This window comes from Canis lupus, chromosome X (assembly GCF_048164855.1).
Source record: "Canis lupus baileyi chromosome X, mCanLup2.hap1, whole genome shotgun sequence".
NCBI lineage: Eukaryota > Metazoa > Chordata > Mammalia > Carnivora > Canidae > Canis > Canis lupus.
Window position 1 is genome coordinate 70,599,347 of NC_132876.1, and position 23,397 is coordinate 70,622,743.

A 23,397-nucleotide genomic window follows, 5' to 3' on the forward strand; every position below is an offset into this window, starting at 1 on the left:
ACAGATGCTCCTTGCTGACCTGTTTTGGACATGTATTGTGAGCAAGAAATAACTGTTAAGCTTCAGATTATTAGGAGCTGTGTATTACCACAGCATAACTTAGCTCACCCTGACTGATAAAGCAAGAATGGAAGTCAAAGTGGTTGATATTGCCTAGGGAGAGCAAGCACAAAGAGAAAAGGATCAACAGTAGATCCTTGGAAAACACTACATTGAAGAGAAAGGTGGAGGAAGGGAATCTGATGAAGATGGAGGAGTGGTGTAAAAGATTGGAGGAGAACAGAAAAGAGTAGCATTCTGTAAATTAGAGGGAGAGTTTCCAAGAAGAAGGAATGGTCAGCAAATGAGGACTTAGACAGAAACATGCTGGCAGTCTCATCATGGTGAGAATGATTTCAGTAGAGCAATGGGGGCAGAAACCAGACTGTAGCTAATTTATTTTTTTATTTTTTTATTTTGTAGCCAATTTAAAAGCAAATGTGAAGGAAGAAAAATGGAGATAGCTATGTGTAGACTACTCTTCTAAGGAGCCATACATTCCCAGGTTTTTATTTTATATATTTTTTAATTTTTTTTTAATTTAAAGATCTTATTTATTTGTTCATGAGAGACAGAGAGAGAGAGAGGTAGGCAGAGACATAGGCAGAGGGAGAAGCAGGCTCCACGCAGGGAGCCCGACGTGGGACTCGATCCGGGGACCATGGGATCATGCCCTGAGCCGAAGGCAGATGCCCAACCGCTGAGCCACCCAGGTGTCCCATTCCCGGGTTTTTAAATTATTATTATTTCATAGGATGTGATTTCCAGTTCTCTCTTCTATCCTGGTTGTTATATTCAGATGAGTGCCTACTTTTCTGTGTCCCTTGCAAATGAACCCAATTCTCAAATAGAGTTTATCAACACAGTCAAATAGAAGTATCAGCCCTCCTGACTTGGAAGCTCTGTTTCTGTTAATGCAGTCTAAGACCACATTTGCTCTCCTGGGGGTTGTGTTGTGTTCTTCTGGCAATTCAGTGGAGAGAGATGGAAAGAGATAGGTCTGCCTGGAGTGTGGGATCAAAGACACAGCCTGATCAAAGTCCTTGCAAGGAGCCCACGGCTTCTGGTAGGACATCTGTAAAAAATCAGTCCTTGAGGCTGTAGACTCCCTGACGACAGGGACTGTATCTTACTTATCTGTGCATTGCCCTTAGTGTTTCACATGGAACTAGGTATACAGAAAAGGTGCTTGCTAAGTGCTTGAAATCTGAGCACTTGAAAATGAAGCCTCCAACAACTAGCCCAGACTGGAGTAAGGTGGAGAACTGCAAGAAAAGGTAGAAGTAATGAATTATGTAATGTTAATGTGTTTGCATAAATTTTACAGCTCTGATGGGGAAATGGGAGGCATATTAGCAAAAAGTCATATAAAACTGGGATCCCTGGATGGCGCAGCGGTTTGGCGCCTGCCTTTGGCCCAGGGCGCGATCCTGGAGACCTGGTCCCAGGTCGGGCTCCTGGTGCATGGAGCCTGCTTCTCCCTCTGCCTGTGTCTCTGCCTCTCTCTCTCTCTCTCTCTGTGACTATCATAAATAAATAAAAATAAAAAAAGTCATATAAAACTAAGCAAAAAAGAGGCAAATATTAACTCCAGGAAAACAAGTTGACCAAGGAAGGAAATGTAATCCAGTGTTCTACATGACTCAGCTGTGAACAATATTTATAGTCCTAATAATGTAAAAATGGAATATTGTCAATATCAGAAATTGTGATATGTCAATATTGGATGTAGGAAGGGAGGGGAAATATGTGTGCACATACAGTGCTGCTGGTAATAAGAGAGTTAAATCCTCCTCTAATAAAATAAAGTCAATAGATATTTAAAACAAAAAAAAATCAAGAAACAGTAGTATTGGCATGCCAGTTTGAAATGTGGGGGTAAATATCAGAAGAAACAATATTTAATTCTGAAAAGTGAGGCTCAGGGGTTGAACAAAAAGCTTCTGTTTTAATTATAAGCTTTGAGATCTATATCATTTAAAAGACATTAAATTACATATATATAATTCACACATGTATACACACACACTGATATTTAAAACAGAAAAGTCAAGAAATAGCAGTATTGGCATACCATTAGAAATGTGGAGATAAATATCAGAAGAAAAAGGTAAGAGAATTTCAAGTGTTTAACTCTGAAGAGTGAGTATACATATGTAGCTTATACAGGATTCTTAAAATTACGGACATATAATACTTTGATAAAATGAAAATGAAACAAAAAGATAAACTTACCTGCATCCATGAACCTCAAAAAACAAAACAAAATGTTTAAGATTTAATCTGACCAACCTCACCCAGACTCAGCCCCAAAACTCCAGGCCCTGCACTGTGCAGTTCTGGATCATCTACTCCACCACCACTGCCTAGGCCATGGGATTGGGCCAGGTCTGTTTAACAGGCCAACAGAATGAAAGAGTGGTTCTTTTTTTTTTTAAGATTTTATTTTTTTATTCATAGACACAGAGAGAGAGGGGCAGAGACACAGACAGAGGGAGAAGCAGGCTCCATGCAGGGAGCCCGATGTGGGACTCGATCCCGGGTCTCCAGGATCACACCCCAGGCTGCAGGCGGCGCCAAACCGCTGTGCCACCGGGGCTGCCCTGAAAGAGTGGTTCTGTAGCCAAAGAGAGGAACTAATATGTGAGGACAGGAGCTGTGGGGGCTTCTGTGTCCAATGGTTGTGCAGGCCACCACAGGAATGTTGCCAGCGCCAATAGTGACAGCATAGCTTCCTTTGAGCTGCACACAGATATGTGCACCATAAAATCCCAGTGCCCTCTCCCAGACACAGCTGTCTGCCACACATTGCTAGCCCTGGGCCAAGGCCCAGAAAGCAGTCTCTAGCCTTCCTCAGGGATTATTGTGAAACCAGCTCCCTGACCCTACCTCACCTCCTTCCCCAAATGTAGTACCTTGATAGACAGATGAGAGACCGGGGAGAAGAGAGACCTGATAAAAGGATCTGTCAGCTGTGCTTGGTCTCTAGGGATGAGGTGAATCAAGGGTTTGGAGTCCTTCCATCTCTGCTTCTTTCTTCCCCCACCTAAGCTATGTCTTTGTGCCCTCCCTTACTAGAATCTCTCCAGTTGCCTTCTGGCTTCCAATCTCCCACTCCCACACCAGACACTTCACCTCCTGCTCCCAAACTACCTTTTCCTTCTCCTAAGCAGTCCATCCCAGTGTTGTCAATCTCGATTGGGTATTAAACAGTCATTTGGATTAAACACATCTAATTAAGGTGAGAATAATACTAGCTGCCATTTATTAAGTGCTTGCTATAGGCCAGGCTCTGTTCTAAGCAACTGACATTTATTAACTCATTGAATCCTCACAACTAGCCCCCCAAGGTGGAGACATATTTGTGGGTGAAGACAGGAAGGATCAGAGAGTTTAAATAACTTGCCCAAGGCCACACAGCCAGTAATAATAATGGCGGCTACCATTTCCTGAACATTTTCCATCTCACGGGTACTGCAGTTTTAAGAGGTTAGCAGGCTGTATGTCATTTAAGCATCACAATGGCCCTATTTCTTTCTTTTTCTTTTTTTCTTAAGATTTTACTTATTTATTCATGAGAGACACACAGAGAGAGAGAGGTAGACTCCATGTAGGGAGCCTGATGTGGGACTCGATCCCAGGACTCTAGGATCACATCCTGAACCGAGGGTAGGAGCTCAACCGCTGAGCCACCCAGGTGTCCCACAATGGCCCTATTTCTTAATTTCAAATGTGAAAAAAGTGAGGTTCCAAGGGAGTGAAAGAATATGCTCAAGATCTCAACAACTATTTTACAGAGGAGACAGATTTCAAAGCCAAATTCACCTGGACTTCAGTGCCCTAGCTCTTTGATGCCGTATCTCTGTTTCACTATTACCACTGAAGGAATTAGCTCATTACTCAAACAAATCTTTTTGATGGAATTTCAGGTCAAGTTGGGGAGAGATTTCTAGGACTGGATGGGAGAGTGATTTTCTACAATCAGTGTATTCAGCCCATCTTTTATCGGAGTAAGGTTTTCTTTGTAAGGGAATGTGAAGGGAAGAACATTTTGGGGCTAGGTAGGGGTTACACGTGAGCATTTCCATTCTCCCGTCAAAGTACTCCCTTCTCACTTTTCTCGAAACACATACAAACACACACCCTGGGAGATGGAGATGTTGGAAAGAGACAACTACTGCTTTGTTTCACCACCAGCTTCCTACCCAGAGACGAAGGTCCACTATTTATGCTTTAATCTTCAGCAGCTGGTAAAGGGAGTGCAGCTGTCTCCTTGTAGAAAGGTTTTCTTGCCTTTGGACACTAGCTCTCCTGATCCAGGTCCTATCATTTAGGGGCTTCTGGAAATGCCTTGCCCAGGAAGACTCCAGTGCATGAATCCATTCCTTCAGAAAGGTCTCAGGGCACTCTGCCTAATGGCTCCTACCCAGCATGCCCCAGAAATGTTTTGCATTGCAAAGCCTTCGCTTGAGGCAGATGGAGAGTTAGCTAAAGCAGGGTTCCGATTCTGGCCGTGCCAGTGGCTAGCTTTGTGAATGTGGACAAGTCATCAGTAAGGAGGCAGGGGACTCGGCCACTAATTTGCGAGGTGACTATGAGCAAAGTACTTTCCCTCTCTAGGCGTCAATATGGAGCCAAGAAGATGGTCCGGAGGGACGCAGCCGGTGTGCGGAGAAGACAGGGTCAAACATCTTTAAACTTAGTCCTGTGGTCAAGTCCCAGGTCTGCTCTTAGCAGTTATGAGACCTCAAGCAAGTGACTTAAATTTCCTGATCTACATTTTTCTCACCTGCACAATGGAGACAATAAAGGCACCTATCCCTACCTTTCTATAAATTATGTCTGTAAAGCAACTAGCACAAAGTTTTACCAGTGGTTTAATTGCACTGGCACAGATGAGGCAGTACCACTGCCTCCTGGATTTGACCTGGATTCAAATCCCAGCTCCAACTCTTACTAGCTGAATGACCTTGAGCTACTTAACCTCTCTGAACCTGTCTTCTCCTATGAAAAATGGGGATAAATATTTTTGCACTTTACAAGGCACATGTAAGAATGAAGGTCTGGGACAGTTCTTTGCTTTTCCATTCCTTCCTTTCAGCTCTAAGATGGAAATAACAAATGAGAAAAATAGCTGCCACAAATGTGATCATAAAAAGGTTAAAATCATTAATAATACATAAAAAGTACATAAAAATCAATAAAAAACCACAAGACACAAATGGACAATTCACAAAACGGGCAATAGAAATGGCCTTATAAACAAGTAAAACAAATTTTTGACCTAAGGAATGCCAAGTAAAAGCCAATGCTATAACATTCTTCAACCCCAAATTAGTAAAGCACTAAAAATATGATACTCAGTACTGGAAAAGGGTGGTAAATTAGTCCCACGCTTTTGGTGAAGGTATACACTAGAATAATCCTTCTGGAAAGAAATGTGGCAAGAAAGAAATTTGTATGTCGAGAGCCTTGAAAAGGTTAATACTCTTTGACTCTGTGAGAGGAGTCCCAAATGTTCATTCTGCAGAATTAATGTTTATGTTCCCATTTGTATGCAAAACAAAGGAAAGAAAAAGTCATTGTGTGTGTAAATGTTTATGTAAGCTCAGAGAGAGGGGCAGGAAGGATACGCACCAAATTGTTACCATCAGTGACCTCAGGGCAGTGGCACTGGCACTGGAAGGATTATTAATGTTTTCTTTGTACACCCCTATATTGTTAGATTTGGTACAATGAGCATGCTTTATTTTGTGATTTAAGAAACTCAGCAAAGTAGAGAAATAAGAAAAAAATGATTGAGATAGCATTTATTAAAAAAAGGAGTCAGAGATCTGACAAAGCTTTATGGACAAAGGTTCATAACAGCATTAATTATAATAGAAATTGGAAGTAAAGTAAATATCTCACAAAAGGGACTACTTAAATCACACTATATTCATGCGCTAGAATATTGTACACTCATCAAGACTGATGTTTTTGAATATTTAATTACATAGAAAGATACTCAGTATAACTTTAACAATAATCGAAAAAGAGCAGGGTAAAAAGAACTGTATGATTTCAACTATGTAAAAATAGTTCTATCTATTAGGATGGCTATTATCGAAACATGGAAAATAATAAGTGTGGGGAAGGATGTGGAGAAATTAAGAATCCTTGTGCATGGCTGATAAGAATGCAGAATGGTACAGCCACTGTGGAAAATAGGGTGGGGGTTCCTCAAAAAGTTTTTTTTTTCCTCAAAAAGTTAAACGTAGAAATACCATGTGATTCAGCAAGTTCACATCTAGGTATGTACCTCAAATGACTGAAAGCAAGGATTTGAGCTGATACTTGGATACTGATGTCCGTAATGACATTATTCACAATAGACGAAAGGTGAAAGGAAATGAAATCATATGTGCACATAAAAGCTTGTCCACAGCAGCGTTATTCATAATTGCTAAAAGGTGGGAATTACCTAAGTGTCCATAGAGATGAATGGATAAACAAAATATGGCATATCCAGACAATAAAATATTACTCGACCATAAAAAGGAATGAAGTACTGATATAGGCTACAACATGGATGGACCTTGAAAACATGTTAAATGTTTTTAACACAACAAAATGTAATGACACAAAAGGATAAGTAGTGTATGATTCCACATATATGAGGTTCCTAGACTAGACAAATTCATAGAGAGAGAATGTAGGATAAAGGTTACCAGGGGCTGGGGGAGGGAGGAATGCAGTGTTATTGTTTAATCAGTACAGAGTTTCTGCTTGGGAGAATAAAATAGTTCTAGAAATGGATGGTGTTGATGACTATACAACATTGCAAGGGTACTTCATTCCACTGAACTATACACTGAAAAGTGGTTAAAATGGTAAATTTTATGTTACGCAGATTTTACTATAATGAAAAAGCCCAAAAGATCTATGTAGGGGCACCAGGGTGGCTCAGTCAGTTAAGTGAGCCGACTCTTGATTTCGGCTCAGGTCGTGGTCTCAGGGGTCCTGGGATGGAGCTCTGAGTCAGAGTCGGGCTCCTCTCTCAGTGGGGTGTCTGCTTGGGGATTCTCTCTCCCTCTGCCCCTTCCCCCCATTCCCTCTCACTCTCTCTCAGAAATAAACAAAATCTTTTAAAAAATAAAATCTTAGGCAGCTCTGGTGGCTCAGCGGTTTAGCGCCGCCTTCAGCCCCAGGGTGTGATCTTGGAGACCCGGGATCGAGTCCCACCGCGGGCTCCCTGTATGGAGCCTGCTTCTCCCTCTGCCTGTGTCTGTGCCTCTCAATCTTTCTCTGTGTCTCTCATGAATAAATAAATAAGTAAAATCTTTAAAAAAATAAAATCTTAAAAAAATATATATTCCACAAAAAGACATATTATGAGGAAATACACTATACATTAAGAGGGTCTCTGGGACCTTTTACCTGTTATGCTTCTGTTTTCCATAATTTCTCAAAGACCTTTTTTTAGGTAATTGGAAAAAAAAGGTATTTTCAAAAGATTTTGAGTCTACAGTTCTGGAGGACTGACTGGGCTGGAAGTTCTCATTGAGTTGAACACTAAAGCAGATATGTTCACCTTTCCCAGATGTGTCAGGTAACCAGGCTATCTGCTGGAAGCCAAATAAAATGATAGGAAACAATGGTAATGCCCATCACCACGCCATGTCCCTTGGTAGGCAGGTGGAACTTGGTGAGCTGGCACTTCCTTCTACCCCCCAAGAAAAGCCTAGCCATCGCAGGCCAGGGCTCAACAAAAGAGTGGCATGGGAAGTGGGTGTCCAAAGCTCAGGGCAGGGGTCAGCAGGCTCTGGGCTAACAAGGTCTCACTGTTTCCACTACCAGCTCCACTGCACGAGGCCTGCCTAGGAAGGACCTCCTCCCCTCCTGCACCAGTTGGTCCTTCAAGAATAAGAATAGTTACCTTCCTTCCAGGCAAGGGGCGCCTGGCTCCTCCCACCTCCTGTGCAGAGCCTGCAGAAAAAGGAGGCAGCAAACACTTCCCTTCCTGGTAGCCATCCCCTGTCACTCTCCCAAAAGGATACTGGAATTGTTACTGAGTTTCAAGGATAAGAGATTGGGAGTGCTGAACAAAGAGGATGCTGGTGGGTCCCTACTTTGCACCTGAACTACCCCAGGAGGCCCTAAGCTGCCAGGAGGCCTTGCTTGACCCCCTCTGAGGTCAGCGTGGCTTTGCAGCCCAGTCTCTCAATAGCCAGCTGGGCATTGCTTCTGAGAGCTGGAGGAGATCATTAATATATTCTTTATACATGTATGCTCTGGGGAAAGAACAGACAGACCTGATTTTGTATCCCAGTCTCTCTACCTTTTGGCTCTGTGGAATGGGTGGGTCACTTCCCCTCACTGAGCCTCAGTTATAGTCATTTGCAAAGTGAAGATAACGCAGTAACTGCCTGCTGGCATGATTGCATTTAAATGAGTTTATGGACACATATAAAGCCCCTCTCATCTCCCAGGCACTCAAAAGCTTGCAGTTTTCTTTCCCCCTTCTTGGTCACCAGTCTGCCTAGCCCAGAAGCTTGTGGCTCAGGTTCCATCTTCCTTCTCCAGGATCCATCTGAGCAGGAGCTTTGGTCCTGGCAGCCCCTGTCACTCTGTAGTAACGCCTTTCCTCCCCAGGGCCAGCTGCAGCTTGCTTGTACCCTTGCTCTCCCCTCTAAGTAGCTACCTGGCTCAAGGTGTCAAAAATCCAGGCTTTGCTGAACCTCCTCTTATGCCTAGGGAGGAAAGTTTGATCCAGCATCCCTGGCCACCTGCATACACTCTAGTCTGTGTGCCTGTAACCACAGAGAGCACGACACACGCAGTCCCCTGAGACCTCCCAGGTCAGCATTGGAGAATGGTGCTTCTGGAAGCCTGTCTTGGTCTAGACCCCTTAGAAGCTGCCCCTGGCCTTCCAGTGAACAGCTGCAGCTGGAATCTGCGTGTGGCCGAGACAGGAGCTAAGGCAGGGGTGGGGAGCAGGTTTGATGCCCAGTTTACATGGGCACAGAGCAGGTAAACAGCCTCAGAGGGTGGAAACACTAAATAACTGCCCTCAGGGACAAGATTTTCTAGGGCAAACTTCCACCCTTGAGCCTGAGATGTTCTCCTACATACCCACCCACACACCAAGGGGTGACTGTGCCCTTTCCATGAGGCACCAATGCCTGGCGGGGAGGGGGGAGATGACCCACAGGACTTAGAGGCACCCTCTCAGGCTTGTGAGGTCTTCAGAGATCCTTGATCCTCTTTTTATTGTCAGCCCCGCCCACCGTTTTCCCTTTCCTCACCCCTACCTCCACTGCCTCCGCCCTGTTCAGTAGACTCTTCCAGCCAAACCATGAAACTAAGTGGGAGGCTGCTGGGCTCACCTTTCTCCACCTAGCTCCCCCCCCCCCACCTTCAGGAGATACCAGTGTATCCTTCCTGGAGGTTCCCGTTGCTATGGTGACTATAGTAGTCAGGCACCAGCCTGTGGAAAGGATGGAAAGTAGCCATGAAGAAGACTGTGTGTTTGTGTGTCTGTCTGTCTGTGTCTAAGTGTGTGTGCTTGCACACATACACTGTTCTGCCTTGAGCAGTTAGGGGAGAAGGCAGGGAGGACACAGAAGCAGAAAGGGAGGGGGGAGGAAGGGAGGGTACAGAAGAGGGGACTAGAAGATGGAAGGGGAGGCAGGAGAAGGCACAAGGATGAGGGAGGTGAGGTGTGAATGGAGTGTGAGAGATGCACGGGTAAGGGGGCATGGACATTATTCAGGACAAGAGGCACAGGGCAGGCGGGGGAGCTGGGGGGAAGGCCAGAAGAGGGGAAGGACATGGGTTAAGAGTTAGGAAGGGTATGTGGTACAGATGGGTGATAAGGGGATAAGGTGGGATGAGTGATGGGGCAAGGGGCTGGAGATAACTGTTGGGAGAAGTGGGGGTTGGGAGTGTGTAGGTGTGAGTATTAGCAAGTGAGGCATGGGGTGTGGTCTTAGGAAGGGTCTGGGGAGATCTTCTCAGAAGAGATGGGAAAGGTTATGGGGCCACTGGTATGTGGATGGGGGGGTTGGGTATGGGCTAAAATTTGGGAAGAATATGGAGCTGGGGTGGGTCAGGATGGGGGTGAGGTAGTCTGGAGAGGTGTGGGCAGCACGAGGTCACTTTTACACTCCTACATTTAATCCACTATATCCTTGTCTGAGCTATTACACATTGCCTCTGCTCTGTCCCAGAAGCCCAGTGCTCACATTCTTGAGCAACGAGCTTTTGTGGATTTTGAGGCTTTTCTCCAATGGAGGCTTTGTCATGCTTCCCAGAAGGCCATGTCTTGAGTACTTCCCCCTTCCTCCCCCGCCCCCTCCCCCAGCACAAACCAGAGCCCTCTTCGCCTGGGAGAATCATCGATCAGGGAGGCTGACTGAGAGGCTCCACTCCCAGCCTGCAAGCTTGGGTGACAATAGGGACTGCTGGCCACCTTAGAGCATCTGCCCTTTGCCCAGTGACCTGAAGTCCTTGCTTTTAGTATCAGTGTTAGCCCAGGAGTCTTGCTTGGCAGGAAAGCTGTGACAGGTGGGAGGAGAAAGGAAGGCAGTGGGGCAGAAACAGCTGCCAGCCAGAGTGGAGGAAGAACAAGGTCCCAATGGGTATGGACAGAAGGCGAGGAGCCGGCTCTGGCAGTCCCCCTTCCTCTGTGTGGAGGTGTCATGCCCCTCTCCAGCTCTTCCCATTCAATGCCACTGTTCAGGGAGCAGGCTCTGCTCATGGGGCTTCAACCTTGCATTAGAACAGACTTAGAGGTCACTTGGCCAACTCCCCCCATAACCTGGAGTTAGAGTCATCTCCACAGCATTTCCTTCAAGAGTCTACCTGTGTCAGGCCAGATGTTTCCTGGGAACAGGAGCTCACTTCCTCCTAGGGCAGTCTGTTCCCTCTTTGGAAGGAAAGAAGCTGTTAAGTGAGCCACTCCAATGTGCCAGGCCTAGGTACTGTGCAGGCTTGTCATTAATAATGACCTCACAGAGCTGTTATGATGAATTAGCTCCGGTTTATAGATGAGAAAAGTAAGGCTCAGAGAGTTGAAAGCCCCTAGCTCAAGGGTCACACAGGGAATAGATAAAAGAGCTGGGTTTGAACCCAGGACATTCTAACTACAAAGTCACTTTGGGGGTAAGCAAGACATGCCTCTTTTGTACCATGATAACTCTTCTTGAGATTTAAAGTCAGAGACCACATCCTCCTGACTCTCCTCTTCTCCAGGTGAAACAGCTCCTTTGACTCTGTCCAGGAGAACCTGGGTTCCAGCCTCCTCCCCATCTGCTCAGTGTGAGATCCAGAATGAAACACCCAGTCTGCCCAGGTGGGTTTGGGCCTGTTCGGAACAGAATATAACTATCACATCCTTCCTTGGCACCAACCTTTACTTCTGTGGCCCTGTGGCAGGTAAGAGAGTTAATTGTCCTTCTCTTGGGCTTCTATCTCTTCTTGAATCAGAACTATGAGAGAAGGAGCCAGGGTTTTGTTTGCATTTCCACCACTCCCCCTAGTTGCGCTGTTCTAAATTTTAGGTCAGAGAGGGACAAAGGTGGGAACAGAGGCCATCAGAACCAGCAGGGGTGCGGCAGGGCTGGGAGGATGGAGAGCTGTTGAGGAGTGAGGCAGCTGTCCAGCAGGGCTGGGAGGAAGGGCCAAGGGTAAAGGGAGGTGAGGGCTCAGGGGCTGTATGCACAAGAAGATAAGGGTGGGGTAGAACAGCAGCCTGAGTTTGGAAGAGGCCAGGGTGGGGATGGGCATCGGTCTGCCTAAGTTAACATCCCTGCTGTGCAAGAGGAAGTCAGTCGCACATTAAGGAAATGTTGCAGCTGGTACTAAATTGGGAGGTGTCACAGGCAGCAGTGAGGACAGGTATGATTCGTGGGGCCCCACATGGCCTGAAACAGGGGCAGGCATCGCTGAGGGATGAGGGAGAACAGGGTTTCTGGAACTCCCCAGGAAAGATCTGACTGAGATGCTCAGGACAGGCCCCAGGGCAGGGTGTGCCCTGACCCTGGAGCAGAGGCTCCAAAAGCTTGGTTTCCTGGCCTGGGCTATGGGCTCTCCACCCAGGAGAAGCTTTGAGGATGAGGCATCATCCCAAGGGATCCATCCCCTTTGGGGTAGGGGCTGGACAGGAGGGCTTGGAGCCTGGGGGCAAGCTTGGGAATGGGCAAGAAGGACTGGGATAGAGGTGGAGTGGTGGAGTGAAGGGAGAGGGGCTGCAGGTAGAAGCATGAGCAGGGCTGCCTTTTCCCTCAGTGCCCATAAAACAGTGGAATCCAGAGTCCTGTGGGTGTAGGCCTCAGCTGGAGAAGAGTGGGAGACGCCAGGAGAAAGCTGGCACTGCCCTTCTCCCAGCACAGCTGGCAGCAAGAGAGCAGGCGGAGTTCATTTGAGAGGGAGAACAAGAGAGTGACAGCGACAGCAACAGCGACAAGGAGACAAAGGAGAGCAGGGAGGGCCCTGGCCATGGGGAGCTTGATGCGAGGCTATGGCAAAAGCATGCCTCTGCTCTTCTGCAGAACACGAAGGTTGCAGGCCCGGCACTCCTGCTCATCAGCTAAGTGACCTCAGGACAAAGGGCTCGATCCCCCTGCACCTCAGTTTCTTCGTCTGTAAAATGGGGATGATGGTGCTGGTATCGCCATCCTCCCTGGGCAGTTGTGATCTTGTAATATTTGTGAGAGAGGTTAAAACGCTAAGTGAAACACCAATGTCAGGTGTTATATTATCATTACAAAATGCTAATAGCTATCTCTTCCCACTTAAATCTCATGAAGGACTCAGGATGGGGGCAGAGCAAGGATTATGGATCCTGTGTTACAAATGACGAAATGGAAGCTTAGGAAAGTGAAGTGACATGCCCAAGGTCACACTGCTAACAAGTGGTAGAGGTGATAAGGCCTCCTAAATCCAAGGCACTGGTTGGCTTTCTTCTCTATCAAACTGCTTGGTAAAACATAATTAATACGGGGGATTATTATTTAGTGTGGGATCGGACAGAGCTTGGAGCCAACTGCCACAGGGGGGAAATACCTGAGGGAAACTTGTAGTGTGGTCTCTCAGTCAGCCTGGTAACTGAAGAGAAGAAGAATGACTGGGGCCACAGGACCGGAGGGAGGACCACAAAAATAGACATCCTTTATTCTGTCTGCTGTGGACCATGCCCCTCCACTTTGGCTGAGTGTGTATCTGTGATTGACATGGAGGGTGTGTGTCTCTCTAGATGACAAAATGTGTCCTCCTTCATGTGACACTTCTTCTGCCGCCTGACACCGTAGGGAGCTGTGTGTGTGTGTGTGTGTGTGTGTGTGAGACAGGGTGTCTGCTTCGATGGCACCGTTTGAGGATGTGATGACCTCTCTGTATCTCTGCATGACTTTGCCTGGGGTGGTGGTGGTGGTGTATGGCAGTGTGTGTTTGTCTGTCTGTACACCTTTAAGAAGTGGAATATCTCATTTGGTAGTGTGAGTGAGGCAGTGAGTCAGCTGAGGCTGAGGGAGGCGGGAGGGAGACTGCTAGGTTACGAGAATGGGGAAAAAGGAGAATGAGAAAGTGAAGTCAGGAGCAAGGAGCTAGCCCTTTCCTCCCCGACCCCTGCCTAAATCCTTAAGGAGCCCACCGAGAACATGGAACCCTGAAGAAGTCCACAGGGGTCGCATTAGATGGAAAGGAGCACTTTCTGCCCCTCCCTGAGGCCTCTGAGGGAGACAAACTAGGATAGGAGTCACTGTCTCTCTCTCCAGCTCTCAGCCCCCAGCTCCAGGATGAGTGAGGCCACCACCCCACCTGGTCTCTTCTTCACTTGACCCTTTGACCTTGCTATTCTCTTTTCTCCCAGAGGCAGGTCACCTGGCCAAGCAGAGCAAACAGAGCAGTAGCACCACATCCCAAATGTTGATAGCCTCCATGCACCTATTGTCCAGAATGACCCTACCGAGGGTCAAGAAGTTTCTCCATACCCAGCTCTTCCCTAGGAAGGCCCGTTCTGCAGTGGCCTCCCCTCTCCTCTGGACGCCTGTCCCCAGCAGCCAGATAACCAGCTTTCCCTCCACTGCTACCCCAGTGTGTTGGGAAGGCATTGGGAGTTTTGTAATGCACCAACCTCCAGTGGCCCTCCCACAAACCGCTGTGCCCTGTTCCCCAACTCTTGTTATCAGGGAAGAGGAGCTGGCAGGTTCCCTACTTGAGAGAAGACAGGCACCCCTGGTGGACTATACCTCGGGTCATCTAAGGTCACTAGAGCCCCGCACCCCACCAGCTGGAATGCTTCTTCTCTCAACCACTGGCAGGGGCCAGAGGGTGGACAGGTTAGGTTGCCAAATATTTTTCCTTCCACCTTTGGCCTTCCGCCTCCAACAGGACTTTCAATTCCGACTCAGGAAAGGAAGGGGGCACCGCTGGTGGGGGATGGATGTTGAGGGAGGGGTAGCCAGATCCGTCTTTCCATCCCTTTGTCTGTGACCCCTCCCACCTCATGTGGGGGCGGGACACCTGGAAGCCCGAGTCAGAAGGTGCCCAAACCCGGAATTAATAGAAGTTGGCCGGGTGGTTAAACTGACCTGAATCCCTGAGGCCCCCTTCTCTGGGGAGGGTCCCAAGGTAGTACTCATGGTGCCCTGCTGTGAACGGTGGGGATGTTGGAGGAGGTGAGGGGGGTGGAGGGGGAGACTTCCTTTTCTCTCTGAGTCTCACGGCCACCGCTACCGCTGCCGAGAGGGAGGTGTTGTGCCCGCGGACGCCAGTCCCTACCTTACAGCCTTTCGTGCAGGACCGGATTGAGTACTCTTCTGCCTGTAAGTATTTATGCAGCACGAGGTCGAACTCGTCATATTTTTCCTGAGCATGTCGGTCGAGCCGCTGGTATGCCTCGATACAGTTGCTACAAACCTCCCAGGCCCCGGAGCCCGGGCTGGCCACTACAGCCAGCAGGTCCCCCAGCAGGGTGTCCAGGCTGCAGTCCAGGCTGTCGGGGCGGTCCATGCCCAGCAGCAAGTCCCAGACCGTGTAGGTGTCGCAAAAGGAGAGAGTGAAGTTCCGAAAGTGGCCTTTGAGCAAGTTTTTTTTGGCGGAGGGGAACTCGGCCGGGGCACGGGAAGAGGAGTCAGGGGGCCGCAGTGGGGGGGCTGGGGTTGTCGGTTCAAAAAGTCTCTGCAAAGATTGCAATTTGGTGCAAGCTGCATCCAGCCCCGTGGGCTCTGGGACGCCACCGCAGTCCGGCCTGGGACCGGCAGCGGGGGCGGCTTTGGTCAGGTTGCTGTACTGGGGGCCGCAGGTGCCCGGGGGCGCGCTGGGCTCGCCGGGCGGCGGCGGCGGCGGCGGCGGCGGCAGGGGCAGCACCGCGCGAGGAGGCATCGGCTGCCGCTCCCGGCCGGTCCCCCAGGGCGGCCGCATGGCGCTGCTCAGCTCCCTGGCCCGGGGCCGGGCCCCCGCGCACAGCCACAGATGGTCAGCGAGCAGCACGGTGAAGAAGAGCAGGGACGCCAGGGACAGTCGCCATCGCTGCGCCCGCTCAGAGTCAGCGCAAGGTTTGTCGCTCGGCCTGGGAGCCCAGCAGCAGCAGCAGCAGCAGATAGTCAGCGCGGCGGCGTCTTTCCCGGGCCACATCCAAGCGCCCCTGAACATATTTCAGGGGGGGTCCGGGCCGGAGGGATCAGGCGGGCGCGAGGCCGGACAGCCGTCACGCGCGGGCGAGCCGGCTGCACGCCGCTCCGCGTTCCTCCGCGCCGTCCAGGCTCTACCTCGGGGGCCGCATGGTGAGGCAGGCCGGCCGGCCCGGGGCCCCGCTCAGGCCAGAGTCGCGGGGTGCTCTCGTGCCGTCCCCGCGCTCCTCCCGCGCCCCCTCGCTCGCAGCCCGGGCGCTGCCGCCCGGCCCGCTAGGCACTGCCCGGCGTCCCGGCGGGGGGCGGTGCGGGGCACTGGGGCGGTGGCGGCTGCGGCGGCGGCGCCGCACTCCTCATAGTGTCGGGCCCCTCAGCTGCCCAGGGCTCCGCGCCACTCTGGTCCGCGCCGGCGGCCGCCCGGCTCGCACTCTGTTCTGGCCGTCTCGGCTCGGCGCAGCTCTGCGCCCCTCAGCGCCGCCGTGCGGGCCCGGCCACCACGCTCCACTCGCTCGCCCCGCGCCGCGCCGCGCCGCGCCGCTCCCGCCCGCCCGTCGGCCAGCCCGCCTGCTGCCTGCTCCGCGCGGCTCCCCGCCTTGCTTGCGCCCTCCTAGGCCCGCCGGCCGGCCCGCCGCCCGGCCCTTCGGGCTTCCCTCGCGCTCTGGCCGTTCGCCCGGGCCGGTCCCGGGCCGGCTCCGCTCCGGCTCGGCGCCTGCTGCTCCCGGAGTTCCGGCTCGGGCGGGCCACCTGGCTCCCGGCGGCGCCACAGGCGCCGGACCCTACACCGGGCTTCACTTAGTGCGCCGCTAGCTTCCGTCTCCCGTTAGCACCGCTGTGGCGGCCGCCGAGCCGCACGGCCCCGTGGCTCCCGCTGGCCATGCCCCCTCAGTCTGTCGCCATCTTCTGCTGTGCGGAGAACACCTTGAGAGCCCGTGTGCGAGTGTGTTTGGGGGGGGGGGAGCGGGGCGGAGAAAGAGGCACTGAGAGGAGGAGGGAGCGGGACTGGGGCCCCAACTGCGCCTGCGCCTCAGGACTCGCGCCCCCCCCCCCCCCGCAGCCCCAGCCGGCCCCAGCCTGTGCTGTTTGGGGATGTTTCCAGTCCACCCCCAACTCCATTCACTTCAGCGCCTCCGTTCATCCGCCGGCTCCCCGCGTGCACACGCCACACGCTGAGTCCCAGGCCCCGGCGCTCTCCCTCCCCCGCCCACCTGGGTGCCCGCCTCCCTCCCCAGGGCGGCTGCTCACTCCCCGCCGAGGGCTAGGGGACTTCTGAGGGTGATTCTTGGTGGCAGGAGGCAGGAGGCTTCTCGTTAGCGTCTTGCTGCCTCCCTGAGTCGCCTCCCCCGTCCCCGTGACTAGGCGATGCTGGAGCCGGCTGCGGATCGGACCAGTCCCATGTCCCTAACTCAGCAGTCGCCCTCACCGCCCTGCCCGAGGCCCAGACGGCCCCTGGTGCTGAAGGACAGCTCCTAGCTCTGCTGCCAAAGAGGTCAGAGCCCGGAGAGCGCCCTGGAGGGGGCAAGACGGTGGGCTAAGATGGGTAGTAGAGATAGGGTTTCTGCCCTTAGTAAGATTTACAGCAGCCTCTCCCCCTTTCCTAGCTTCCTGGCTCCCCCTACAGGCTGCTGAGAATAGCTAAGAGAGTTAGGGAAGCTGCGCGGCCCGGATGGAACCATGTGCTTGGGGCCCTCACAGAGTCACATGGCACTAGGAACTCAGACGTACAAAGGTCCAGCCGCGCCACTAACCTTGTTTAGATTCCACCAAATCTCAGACTGGTCCTGTTGTCTACTTCTTTTCCTCACTCCCTCCCACTCCAAGTAACTCCTCCATTCAAATTTTTAATCAACCATCACCAGTAAAAATGTGTTGATATTAAGAATAACAGCAATAAAGAAAATTGCCTTTATTGAGAGAATACTAGGTGCTAGGTTACTGCTCTAGGTACCTTGCTTACATTATTTCATTTAATCTTCACAACAATCTTGTGAGGTTGGCACTATATTGTTTTCTTCATTTACATAGGAGTCAGCCCAGATGTAGAGAGGTTAAGTTCCTAAGGCCACAAAGCTAGCAACTGATGAAGCCAAGGCAGAAACCCAGGCTGTATGGCTCTAGAGCTCTCTTCACACTCCAGGGAAGCCCTGGAAAGATGAAGGGGTGGACACACAGTCCTGACTTAAAGGAAGTTATAGTATACAGGAGGAAAGAAATCATGTAAGTTGGCTAGTGGGAGGATTCATGGGCTGGAGACTAGGGTTCAAACAATAGTTCTTCCACAGAACATAACATGTGTCCTTGAGAGAGTCCTTTCTCTGAGACTTGGTTTCCCCCTGATTAACAGGAGGGGATACCAAGGGCTAAGTGAGACAGGTGGGAATCATTAGCACTAGCTGGGGTGGGCTGGGATAGATGCATGAATGGTTTCTTGAAGAGTGGAAATTTGAGCTAGTTCTTAAAGAAGTAGCAGGATTGGGGTGGGGATTGGAAGGGCATTCCACTTAGGAGGAATGCAGGTGAATGTTTCAGGGATGAAGAGGAGCCCTGTAAGGTTGTGAAGCCACAAGTGTGACAGTTTGGCTGTACTGGTGGTGAGAGCTTGTGGGGAAGGGAGTGGAGGGATATGAGACAAGGAACAAAACTGTCAGGCATTTGGGAGGCCTATTCATTCATTATGTTCCAGGTACTATGTTGGGCACTAGGTAGGAGACTGAAATGGATCAGGCATGGCCCCACCCTTGAAATGCTCACAGTAGAATTAGGGATACAGACATTTTAAGGAAGAAATTGCAACCCAGTGCAATATGGATAAATAAGAGTGGGAGGAAGGAGAGATTTTCCTCCCATAAGGGAAAGGACTGATCCACTCTGCCAGCTTCCCTCAGAGACAACTTTGCACACAGCCATATGAGTTGGGGGCATTCATTCATTCATTTGGCAAACATCTTTTGAGGATCTGTTATGTTCCAGATGCTGTACTAGGCATCAAAGGTATAGGCATGCACAAAATATGTGTCTTGGGCCGAAGGAGTTTAGTTGAAGTCTTAGGGATGAGTAAGGATTGGCTAGACAGATAGGAGAGAAGGTGGTGTGTGAAGGATGTCCCAGGCAGAGGGAATGTCATGTGTAAAGGCCCAGGAGCAAAGCCAAGAATGGCATGTTCAGAAACCTACAAAGTAGTTCATTGTGAATAGGTGTGAAATGGGAGCACTGCCAAAAATGAGGCTGAGGATTTGGCAGGAGCCAAATCATGAAGGGTCCTGGGTGCCGTGTTAAGTAGTTTGGACTTTATCCCCGGGGTACTAAGAGCCACAAAAGAGGCTGAAAGGTTTTCAGCAGGAGGTCACACAATCAGATTTGTATTTTTACAAGACTCATTTGGCTGCATGAGGGAGATTGGGTTGGGGCAGGGGGAGACTGGAGGCAGGGAAACTGGTTAGTAGACTAGTTGGTAGTTCAGATGAGAGGTGTTGAGGGCTAAACAAAGCAGCAGAAGGAGTAAAGAGAAGAATTACATGGGAAGGAAATGACAGGTAGAATTAAAACGGGGACTGGCCTAGATGTAAGGAATAAAGTAGGGCCTGAGGCAAGAGGAAACCAAAGGGTTCGAGTTTGTCACACTGGCATGGCTGCCCCTGCCTCCCTAGGAACTGTCTTTCCAGAGCCATTCTTTGTTTAGTCCTTGGAGGGTTCAGTGTTCTGTTTAACAAAGAAGGCTAATCGCTTACAGATACCTGGTTCTGAGCTGATTGGCAGGGCCACAGTGATTGACACCCTCAAATGCCAATGAAAGAGCAGCCTGCCCGGCCTAGGCTATCAGCTCTAAGCACCTCTGGAGCTTTCTGTGAGAAGTCACTCAGGCAAGACTCCCTCCCTCCTCAAGCACACACAGGGCAAAAAGTGCCTCACAAAAGTCCATTTATCACAGGAGCACAATATAACAGTAACTTACCTGCTGCAAACAAAGAAGTGGTAGCATGCCAGCCGTCAGAGGAAGCTCTCATTCTCTCCCTCTAGATTACACAAGAAATTGGGATTGGGAAAGGGGAGGCATGGGCCTCTAATCAGGCCCTAGGAACAGAACAGCCAGGTGTAGGTGGGGGACTGGGCTCTCCAGAATTGGTGGGCCCTGGCCAGCTTTCCGCCTAGCCCTTTTTCTCTACGTGCTGCAGGTTAGCAGAGGCTAACACTGGAGGGTAAAGGTGGATCACTTCTGATGGGACCCAGCCTGCCTAGCAAGAGTGATAGGGTGCCCCCAAACCTGGTAAGGGGAAGACACCTTGGAGTAGAAGGAGGAGGGGAAGGTTTTTCACTGTGAAATCCTGACAATTAGGAAGAATAAAAAGTGGGAGCCATTTAAAGAGACTAATATGGTTACATAGAGAGCTTTCCATTAAGCTCAGATCTTAAAAGGTCATAGGAAAAAGATGGGAAAAGAGCTTGTAATTAAGGCCAAATCTAAGAACCTGTAAGAAGAGTGTCAGGATGGCTAAAGCACGCTTGAACTGAAACTTGTCAGGCTCTGCCTGGATCCCAGCCCCTGCCCCTCCCCCGCCCCCCTCCCCCCATCCCTCTATAGTTGGAGTACTTTCCCTCCTGCCCAAGGCTACACCTGTCCTAAGACAGAAAGGATGGAAGTAACCTTACTCTGTGTTCTGGAACTCAGGATCAAGTAGCCCTTTTGTCACCAGTCTGAGCTTTATTTCAAATTTCCACTGAGCCTCTATCTCATTGCTCAGTTCGACCCCTGGCCTTCTGTCTCCTGTCCTATGGCTGAGCCCCCTAGTCAGAGATCCTGCCAGATCCTCCCCTATCAAGTCCTAGGACCAGTATGCTCTTTTAGTCCACCATCTAGGGAGAAGAAGGTCCTGACCCCAAGCCCCGCCCCGCAAGTGACTGAGGGCTGATGGCCTATACTAATGGACTCCTCTGACCCCAAATGCCCACTTGTATTTCTAAATGTCTAAATTCCTATAGTCATGTTAGCCCTCCACTTGGATCCCCCGTTATCCAATTGGTAATCCTATGTCAGTTAGGTATGCTTTTAATTGCAAATATTATGTCAACAATAGTGGCTATGTAAGATAGAGGTTTATTTGTCTTGTGTACCAAAAATTCCCTGAATACATGGTTCAGGACTGGTTTGACAGTTTAACAATGCCATCGAGGCCCTGGCTTTTCATCTCCGCTGTCCTTAGGGGTAGATTTGCTTTTTGTCTCATGGTCGTAAGACACCTGCTACAGCTCTGGGTCTCATGTCTGCATTATAGACAGGAAGAAAGGAAAACAGCTGTAGGGCAAGAAGACTAAGGACAAAAAGAACCTTCTAGAGAGGCTTTGTATTAAGAATGGAGCACTCTCCCCAGTGACATTTACCTACATCTTTTTGACTAGAACTGTGTTATAAGAACACTCCCAGCTGCAAAGGAAGCCAGAAAGTCCAATACTTTTAGCTGGGCACAATGCTGCTCTGAACAAAGTTGGAATTCTGTGAGTAAGGAAGAAGAAGGAAATCCTTATTGGGCAGGCAATTGGTAGCATCTACCATGAACCCCAACCACCAACTAACTGCTTGCCTTGACTGCCCTTCCTTACTAAACCCTTCATACACTAGGCTTTGACTGCTAGACTTGACTTCCTTTCAGCAAGTACAGAGGTTTTGTTCCTCTAGCACAGCATAGAAGAGACCTGCCTGGTTTAACAGCAGCACATGTGAAAAAGACCTTGATTTGATCATAAAGTCAACGGAGTGATGAGTCAACGGAGTGATGATGCTGCCAAAAGAGCTAATTAGATTTTAGGCTGCATTAGTAGAAGTATAGAACTAGAACAAGAGAAAAGATGGTTCTGCCTATACTTATCACATCCTGGAGCACTGTGCTCCATTCTGGACAACCTATTTAAACAGGGATACATTGACAAAGTGTCCAAAGGTGGGTCACTAGGCTGGTGCACCAGCTGTCACATCATATAAGGAACAGTTGAAGGACCTAGGCTTAATTGGTCTAGAGGTAAAGAGACCCAGGGAAGAGCCCCCATAGGGGACCAATCAGAAGTAGTTATTCAAATTAGGGTTCAGAGCCAAGATGATTACAGCAAGCAGGGTAGTGTCAAGTGATTAAGTGAGGGGATGAGAGAGAGAATCAATAACAATAAAAATGCTTATATAGTGCTTAGTATGTACTGGATACTGTTCTAAGCATTGACAGATGTCAAGTTACTTAATCCTCTGTGACAACAATTCTGTGAGATAGGAACTATCATTTTCTCCATTTTCCAGATGAAGAAATTGAGGGACAGATCAAGTTACTTGTCTAAGGTCACACAGTTAGCAAGTGGCTGAGGCAAAATTTGAACACAAGAGTTCACGCTCACTTTAGAAGAGTGTTAGTGATTCTGGGTAATCACCTAGATTGAGCACCAGATAGCATTTGCAGCTTGCTGGATTGTTCAGCAGTGGTGGGTGAATTTGCAAATAGGGCAAAGAGATAGAGGACCCTATTTTAAAACCTACAACCCAGGGGATTCCTCTTAGGTATTTCAATACCTTCTCAGTCAAGACCACGAGAAGTAAATGTCCACCTCTTAGCCCACCTTAGCTTTCCCTCTCATTTCCAATTTCTTGTATGAGGAATACAGACTCATCCCTGGGTAACTGACAGAATGACCCCGTGTAGACTCCATTCCACTCTAGACCTCAAAGGTACAGAGATGGTCAATTCTGGGGCCACCACTACTCTAAACAATTTTTTTAATTCTTTTTTTTATGTTATTTATTTATTTATGATAGACAGAGAGAGAGAGAGAGAGAGAGGCAGAGACACAGGAGGAGGGAGAAGCAGGCTCCATGCCTGGAGCCTGATGTGGGACTCGATCCCGGGACTCCAGGATCGCGCCCTGTGCCAAAGGCAGGCGTCAAACCGCTGAGCCACCCAGGGATCCCCCCACCACTACTCTAAAGCTTGTAGTATGCAGAGTCTACAGCTCCTGAAGCTGCCACCAACCCAAGATGAGAGAGCTGGTTTTCTGGCCACCATGCCCAAAGCCTGATAACTTCTCAAAGATACCAGGACTAAATTCATCCTGCCCCACAACTCCCAAAGTGATCAGTCTACTCTCAAAGTGTAAGCCTCACTTTTACCCTCACATTATTTCTCATAATGCTCTGCTTTTAACCTGAGCTCCTCCATCCCTCCATCACTCCAGTTTTACTTCATCTCCCCAAGCTGTCCACCAGAGCCCTCTTGATCAGATGCTCCCTAATCATCATTCTCAACCTCTTTTGCCTAACAGAAACCTAGTTCTACCCAGAGGGCTCCATTTCCCCTGCTGTCTTCTTATGTGAGAGTGTTTGTTTTCCTTTCCAGTATTTTAAAGTCAGAAAGTGGGGTGGGTGTCTTCCTTGCCCCCAGACCTTACTTCCGGACCATTTGTTTTCTTCTCTTTTGCAAAAACTACAGATTTTTTTGAGACAAACATCATTTTGACATGTAACTCACCCCTTCTCATTTCTGTCATGGACCGTCCTCCTGGTCATTATCCTCTGTAGTGCATTGAATTGTGACCCCCTAAAGGATATATTGAAGTCTTAACCCCTAGTATCTGTGAAGGTGACTTTATTTGGAAATAAGGCCTTTACAGATGTAATCAAGTTAAGATGTGGTCATACTGGATTAGGTGAGCCCCTGACTGATATCCTTATAAAAAGAGGGAAATTTGGACACAGACATACACAGGGGGAAGATGG

General features: G+C 49.4%; 1 protein-coding gene across 1 annotated transcript in view; it reads right to left on the reverse strand.

The window, feature by feature from the left end:
- Nucleotides 1-16,159, reverse strand: part of NALF2 (NALCN channel auxiliary factor 2) — a 28,825-nt gene extending 12,666 nt beyond the window's left edge. The window contains exon 1 of the mRNA XM_072818343.1: nt 14,803-16,159. Within this exon, the coding sequence (XP_072674444.1) occupies nt 14,803-15,675 (873 nt within the window). The 5' untranslated portion in view covers nt 15,676-16,159. The remainder of the gene's footprint in view (nt 1-14,802) is intronic.
- Between the last annotated feature and the right edge of the window lie 7,238 nt (nt 16,160-23,397).